This window comes from Salvelinus sp. IW2-2015, linkage group LG18, assembly GCF_002910315.2.
Source record: "Salvelinus sp. IW2-2015 linkage group LG18, ASM291031v2, whole genome shotgun sequence".
NCBI lineage: Eukaryota > Metazoa > Chordata > Actinopteri > Salmoniformes > Salmonidae > Salvelinus > Salvelinus sp. IW2-2015.
In genome coordinates, this window is record NC_036858.1 from 48106207 (window position 1) to 48113889 (window position 7683).

Sequence of the window (7683 nt, forward strand, 5' to 3'; positions counted from 1 at the left end):
TTCAGCCGGTTTAATATTACTTCACTTTATCCTGAATCCTTCAGAAGGCCGCGGGCATGGAGAGTGAGTTCGGACCGACTCTTCCCTGGTTGCTATTTGTCTGCGCGAGGCCCAGGGTGCCCTTTTGATCATTTCAATCTCTCCTTGGTGCGCTCCTTCTGATTGGTCGAGGGAGTAAGACGGGGAAAATCTTTAATTAAGTAGATAATCTCTTGTTGGGATGAGAGTGGGTCCATTTCAGAGCCCCCCTCTAGTGAGTCCCACATGAGTATCTTAGCATATACAGACAGTGTTGATTGGGGTTGTGTATGTATGTAGTGTAGTAGCTCTCACTATATCATCTATCCTAATTTAGAGAGCTGCTGAATGTGCATGCCATCCCTCTATCCTCTCTCATCTCTTCTGTCAGGATGTTCATGCATTTGGAGGTCTGTTACTATATCTTCATTTTGATGACTCACATGACAAGGTCCTGCTTCAGCTGGTGAGTTTCAACTATTTTGGACTCTTTGTTATTGCCTCATCCATCCAAAGCAATGGATGTGATAGGAAGGTTGTTCATTAAGTATTGTACATAGGCTTATTGGAATAGAGAAATAATTCAATGATTTTGATGGTGAAAGGTTTTTCTATTTACTAATCAAATAAAAAAGTTAGTTTAAGTTTTTACCTTTGAAAATGGTTTACCAATTTGGCTTTTTGATTTTCCTTTATGAGAATGTACGGATGGAAAAGTATTACATATTGACAATTCAATATTGTCCTGTAATTCTTGTAATGTTTATTACTCATTAATCTACTTTCATCTCAGTCTATTTTACTGAGGATTTTTTTGTTTTGTTTAGGTCTTTTGGATATAACCTACCCAAAAATGTCACTTTAACACTATGGTTCTTGACCAGCAGGCCAGGGTTTAATTCATTTGGGAGACAAGGATTTAGAGGAATGATATGGTTTAGAACCATGTTATTATATGTTTTAGGACTGCGTTATTTAAAATAGATAATGATGCTTTAGTACCATATTATTAAATGCTATTAAAGATACCTAATGAGAGATGTTAAGTGAGGGAGCTGTGGAATTCCTGCCCTTGCTGAAGGACACTTAATTCCCAGAGTTAATAAGCTGTCTCCTCTTCCAGGTCAGTGAATAATTTCCTGATGACTGGACCTAAGGTAAGCCAACATTCTTTTGATCTTCTGCCCAGATCCCATTTTCCCTTCCCTCCTTCCCTCCCTAAAAAGAGAGCAAAAACCACCCTGTGAGGATCTCTTACAAAACCTCACTCCGAAGACATTATTGCGTTACGTTACTCTCTTTCTCCCTCTCTGTTTCTATCTATAGACAGCATCTCATTTTCTCCACAATGAGAGTTTATGGTTCATATACATATGCATTTTCATCATTTATTTGTTGTAACAACAGCAAGAGTGTAACTTAGCAGTGTTATGCTGGCCTTTTGGGTTCACTCCATATTTGTATCTAATGCACTTGACCCTACTGAGGCTAAGAAGCTTTGAATGTCCATGGGTTGAGATAGTAGAGGTGGAGAGTTATTGGGTTCAGTGTGTATAGAGGCAGTGGCAGGAGAGGACCTGGAAAGGGTTTTGGTCAATTTAATTTATTTTTCAGTCAATTTAGGAAGTTAACTGAAATTCCAATTCCAATTTTACCCATGAGAGGCAATGGAGGCAGTAGAGGCACAAGAGGTCCCAAGATTGAGTGTGTATCGCACAGGAGGCTGTTGGTGAAGGGATGAGAGCTCATAATAATGTCTGGAATGGAGTGACTGGAATGGTATACCGTTCCATTCATTTTGTTCCAGCCATTACTATAAGTCCTCCTCCCCAATTAAGGCGCCACCAGCCACCTGTGGTATAGAGACCATGGAGGCAGTAGAGGTCCCTTGGTTGATAGAGCTAGACTAGAGGCAGGAAAGGCAGTAGAGATCTCTCTGTGTTGAGTGGGAATAAACTAGAGGCAGTAGAGGCAGGAAAGGCAGTGCTGGCATGTGCTGTGCTGTGGTGGGTGGTCATCATTATCCCACCAGACCCCAGTGAGAAGCAGAGAGGTGGTGGCTCAGTCTCTCAACAGGCCACTTGAGACATATCATTCACACAGTCTCAACAAGGACCAGAGAGCTGGGCGAACAAGCCAAGTGGACATGGTGAACATGTAAAGAATAGGGCTTGGGATTCTTAACTCACTCAGGGGTTGTGAATCATGTTCAAAAAGTTGAATTCATATTGTATAAATACTTTTTTGGTCAATTTTGGTTGCTAACCGAAGCTAATGTTTATTAGTATTGTTACAACAAAAACTAAGTTAATACACTAGGAATTTTGGGGTTATAGAACTAAATGTCTCTAGAATTTGTGGCTTTTCATGATTGAACCTATTCAGTTTTTAGTATATTGTACCATCACATATGCCATGATGATATACTCTGTGTTCCTCCAGGCTTACCTGATTTACTCCAGCAGCGTAGCAGCCGGGGCGCAGAGCGGCATCGAGGAGTGCAAGTACCAGTTTGCCTGGGACCGATGGAACTGCCCTGAGAGAGCCCTGCAGCTGTCCACACACAGAAGCCTCCGCAGCGGTAAGCGCCAATGATCCAGGCTCCATTGGAATTCAGAATTCCACTTTGGAACTTTGGAATTTCAATTAGAAAGTTTGGAGAATTTGGGAATTTCTGTTGTGCTGCCCAAATTACTCCCTCTTTTTCTGCCTAAATGACACTATTCTCCATATAGTGCACTATTGTTGACCAGACCAAATCTAGGGCACTATATGGTCAAAAGTAGTGCACTATATGCTTACTAGGGAATAATTTGATTTGCCCTTTAATAACAGTCCGGCTTTAAGTCACAGATAGGCCCATCCAGATCAAGGAGGAAGGACTCTTTCTAGAAAGTGAGATGGCGTTTGTTTGTTTGTTTAGTCAGGAGATTCATCAGTCAAAAGGATCGTTACAGCAACCCCACGGCCGCTACGGTTCCCTCACCCAATACAACACCAACCCCACGGTCACACTGGCCAAAACAAACACTACTAATCCAATTCACAACATCCTACTGAGCCTCCCATCGACGGGACCCTGCTCAGAGGCCTTGTGAAAACATGGCACCCCAATGGCAATTAGAGGCAATGTGTTAATTACCAGGAGAGATAGGAGATAAAGGATACTGTGGAGTGAGAGGCGTTGAAATAGAAGCCCCACTCTAAAGATAAGGGTTAGGGTCACAGGCTAGAGGAGAGGAATGACCTATTCAGAGGAAGGCATTCCTGAGTACAGAAGGCATTCCTGAGTGCATTTTAAAATGTCTCTCTCACCCAAAGCAAACAGAGCGACAGCGCTTGTCCTTGACATCAGTTCAGTAATCATTGCTATTATAATATAATAATATATCATCTGTTTTTTCCACAGCGAACAGGGAGACAGCGTTTGTCCATGCCATCAGTTCAGCAGGAGTCATGTACACTCTGACGAGGAACTGCAGTCTGGGGGACTTTGACAACTGTGGCTGTGATGACACCAGGAATGGACAGCGGGGTAAGAGAAGATTTTAAAAAATCCACACACAGATCATTGCAAGACACGCATAGATGACCAGCTGATGTACATACTGTGTTATAGTTATGTGATGGGATTCGGTTGTAGGCAAAACAACATTTAAATTATTTTTTCAAGTACTTTGGAAATAATTCCCTTCCACGTATTTCCGTCACAAATGGTGAGCCACCCTCTCGTACAGACAAACTCCTGCTTGTGTCCCCAGTAGGTAGGAGGGTGGGGGGGTGGGGTGGGGGGGGGGGGCTGCTGCAGTGAACTGATGGTTGTGGTTATGTTTACAGGGGGTACAGGCTGGCAGTGGGGGGGCTGCAGTGACAACGTGGGGTTCGGTGAGGCCATCTCCAAGCAGTTTGTTGATGCGCTGGAGACGGGCCAGGACGCACGGGCCGCCATGAACCTCCACAACAACGAGGCTGGACGCAAGGTACAGTATTTACTTTACTTTGAACTTTTACTCTTACCATTATTTACTATATTCTCTATGTTCCCTGACTGTGACACATACAGTAAGGCATCCGTAAAAACAGTACCCATCTGTCCCCTAAAACATCTGTGAATAAGGACACACAAGGAAATACTGTACTCCTCAGCTTTCCAGATTGATAGTTGCTGTGTGGCGATCTGCTGTGTGATGACCATTCAGGTGCAAATCAGCAGGCGAGTGCTAGGCAACACATTGGTGCTGCAAGGGGTGAGCTATCCCTCGGCACCATACAAAACTTTGATGATATAGTGAAATATTATCATAATTCCAGATAGATATAGAGCTTGGCTTTCAGGGTGTTCTGAACTCCAGATCATGTTGAGATTAAATCAGTGAGATTGCCATAGGGGGGAGCTCTTGTAGTTCAAGCTGGAGGGCCAGATGGCCTGTCTGATATTTGCTTTTCCCACTCGGCCCCCCAACCGACCGACTGCTCAATGTAAAGTACCTTTTGAATAATTTTTTTATTTCTCAACCTGCCCAGTGAGAATTACAGCTTACAGCAAGCGTACCACCCAAGCGTCCCCTTTCACGTCCCCATAAGTGAGGTGCCACTCGTCCTCCAATAACCACAGTGTGTTCGCTGTACCAGAAGGGCCTATTTACCAGTTACTGAATGTCCTTTATTATGACAAGACTTGAGTTGCAAGATCTCAGGATCACTGGTGCTACTTCTTAATTAGAGTATCCCATGGTTCCACACACTGCAGACGGGGGCCAGTATTATGCCTGCCTGCTCTCTTTAAATACGTTTTTAGTTTCATTCTTGCAATAAGCATCCAACATTTATTCTGTTGGTCTTTGTGTGGCCCCTGAGGAGTCCATAGTCAGGGATGAAGGACCACAGGCGAGAGAATGCAGTGGTCTTTGTTTACCCCGCCTAGGAGCCCTCCTGTTGGGCCCTCGCTGCCCCTCCGAACCCCATGGCACCTGGAGCATCATTGTAACAAAAAAAATACCAGAGAAAAAAAGAAAAACTCACCCCTTCTTCATTTTGACACTCAATAGACTCCCCGTAGTCTCTTCATTGGTTCTTCTCATGGCAGAAAACATGTTGACAATGGCCTTGCTAAATAAATACTCCTCTCACTCCAGGAGGGACACAGTCAGTGTCTCGATGTGAAACTTTGATTTGGCCCTCACCTCGCGAGAAAGCTCTTCCCCTCCCCGTAAAGAAACGTTCCTTTTGAACCGACATCTGTTAACATATGTGTCGGGGTGAAGTCAGGAAATATTGAGGGGGATCACAAAAGCTGACAAAAACTTGAGCATGAACCTTGAACCTATCCTTTCTCCCCTTAGTGAATTCATCCTCTTTTTGTCAAGTGGGAAGGCTTGAGCGTACAATGGGTTCATTTGACAACACATCAATCAAGAGCCAATGGTCTTCACATTACACAACTGATTCTTTGAAACAAAACCATGCTCAGCCACACACACATACAAAACTGATTTCCTGAGACCAAATCAATGAACTTCTCATTTGCATGTTGCTGCTTTAAAGCGCAACTGAAGGCAATAAACAACTTCTCTAATAGAAAACGACATTAGTCAGAAGCAAAGTTTTGTAAATGAGTTCGTCATGACTTACTTGAGGGTTGGGCTTTCATTTCACAATGCTTACTTTCCCACTAACAAGAGATACACAGCTGCAGTGATTGCACTCTATCCAATCCTACCGCAGAACACAGATACAGTGAGACAGACATGTTCACATAAGACAACAGGTTGCACATTTTATTTACTTGAGAAATACGGCACCAAATACCTTAGCTAGATGTCAAATTGTGCAAGTTATCTTAGATTCATTCTGACTATTTTGAGAAAGTAATACTGGCTTTGTTCCTATGGCGTCTCATGGGCGACAAAAACATCAGTAACTGGCACATTGAACCACACCCCAAGACTGAAATATTGTTTCTTATAGTGATGAGCAACAGAGAAACATGCTGAATCAGTGTGTTCAGTTGTGCTTTAAAAATAAGTCTCTTTAATGATTTATTTTTCTATACTCCTGTTTCAGCTGGTATTTGCCTAGTGCTTACATTTATTTTATTTAACCTTTATTTAACTAGGCAAGTCATTTCAGAACAAATTCTACATAATAATTATATGGCAACAATAGGTTATTTCTGGAGTTTACAGAGTATTTACTTTATGTAATGTTATTATAATTACCATTTTCCAGGTGAATCAGACTGTAGAATAAAGCTTAACCAAAGTCTCCTTCCCTCCCCCCCCTCCACTCCTCTCCTCTCCCTCCACTCATCCCCTCTCCTCTCCCTCCCAGGCGGTGAAAGGAACCATGCAGAAGACATGTAAGTGCCATGGCGTCTCCGGGTCCTGCACCACACAGACCTGCTGGTTACAGCTACCAGAGTTCCGGGAGGTGGGAAACTACTTGAAGGAGAAGTACCACCGAGCCCTGAAGGTATATATTCTTTATTTTTTATGTTAAACAATATTGTTTATAGGCACTTTAAAGGCACTTCACATAAAGTTCCTTCATTTATTAATTCAAGGTGGACCTGCTCCGGGGGGCCGGGAACAGTGCAGCCAGTCGAGGGGCCATCGCAGAGACTTTCAGCTCCTTCTCTCGTAAAGAACTGGTCCACCTGGAGGACTCCCCAGATTACTGCTTGGAGAACCGTACTCTGGGTCTGCCTGGCACGGAGGGCAGAGAATGTCTGAAGAAGGGCAAGAACCTAAACAAGTGGGAGAAGCGGAGCTGCAAGAGGCTGTGTGGGGAGTGCGGTTTAGCCGTGGAGGAGAGGAAGGCGGAGTTGGTGTCGAGTTGCAATTGTAAGTTCCACTGGTGCTGTGCGGTGAAGTGTGAGCAGTGCCGTAAGACGGTGACCAAGTACTTCTGTGTGAAGAAGGGGGGGCAGAGGGGGAAGAACGAGAGTGCTGGGAGCCGTAAGAAGAACCTGAGGCTGAGGAAGAAGCACTGAGCTGCATCCATCTTCCTCACCATCATCATCACTGCCATACATACGCCTTGTCTTCTCACAAGCTGATTTTCACAGACCCTCTCAAACGTTTTTACAACAAGCTTTCTGCTTGTATTCAAAAGACTTAATTGGAAAATAATTTATTGAATAAGTCAAGTATTGTTGTTATCCCAATCAAATGTTTAATAGTGGGGTAGAAAATGTGTGTAAAAAAAACATGTAGATAAAACTACATGATAGAGAAAAAATAGAGGGAAACTATTAGTTGTGTAGAACTGATGGTATAAATGGTATACATATATTTAAAAGTATTTTTTTTAAACTTTTCCCCCCAATTATATATATTATTATAAGTCATTGGGCATTTAAAGCATGTTAAATACGGCCACACTCAATAATCTCCTTCATACCTGATATCTTGAACAACTCTTCCTTAATGGTCCGTCAACGGTAAACCTCAACAGCATCTTATTTATTGTCATAAGTACCACCAATGAGCTACGCCATTTCCGATTGGTCAGTTTATCAAACATTCCTTCCAGTCATGATGACCAAGCTCTCTCTACCTGTGACAGTGCCTGAGATCGAAGCATCCCAGTAGTTTGTTCAAGCATGTATCACAACAGATATTCAGATTATAGGTTTGAAAAACAAGAAGAGACTTCGGGGTGCAT

At 43.0% G+C, this 7683-nt stretch overlaps 1 protein-coding gene across 1 annotated transcript; it reads left to right on the plus strand.

Annotated features, from left to right (window-relative positions):
• Positions 1–235: 235 nt before the first annotated feature.
• On the plus strand, positions 236–7388 carry LOC111977468 (protein Wnt-8b). The gene is made up of 7 exons (XM_024006909.2): positions 236–484; positions 1142–1175; positions 2461–2599; positions 3428–3553; positions 3856–3998; positions 6349–6489; positions 6581–7388. The coding sequence occupies exons 1-7, from the start codon at positions 411–413 to the stop codon at positions 7007–7009; spliced, it is 1086 nt and encodes a 361-aa protein (XP_023862677.1). The 5' UTR covers positions 236–410; the 3' UTR covers positions 7010–7388.
• Positions 7389–7683: the final 295 nt, after the last annotated feature.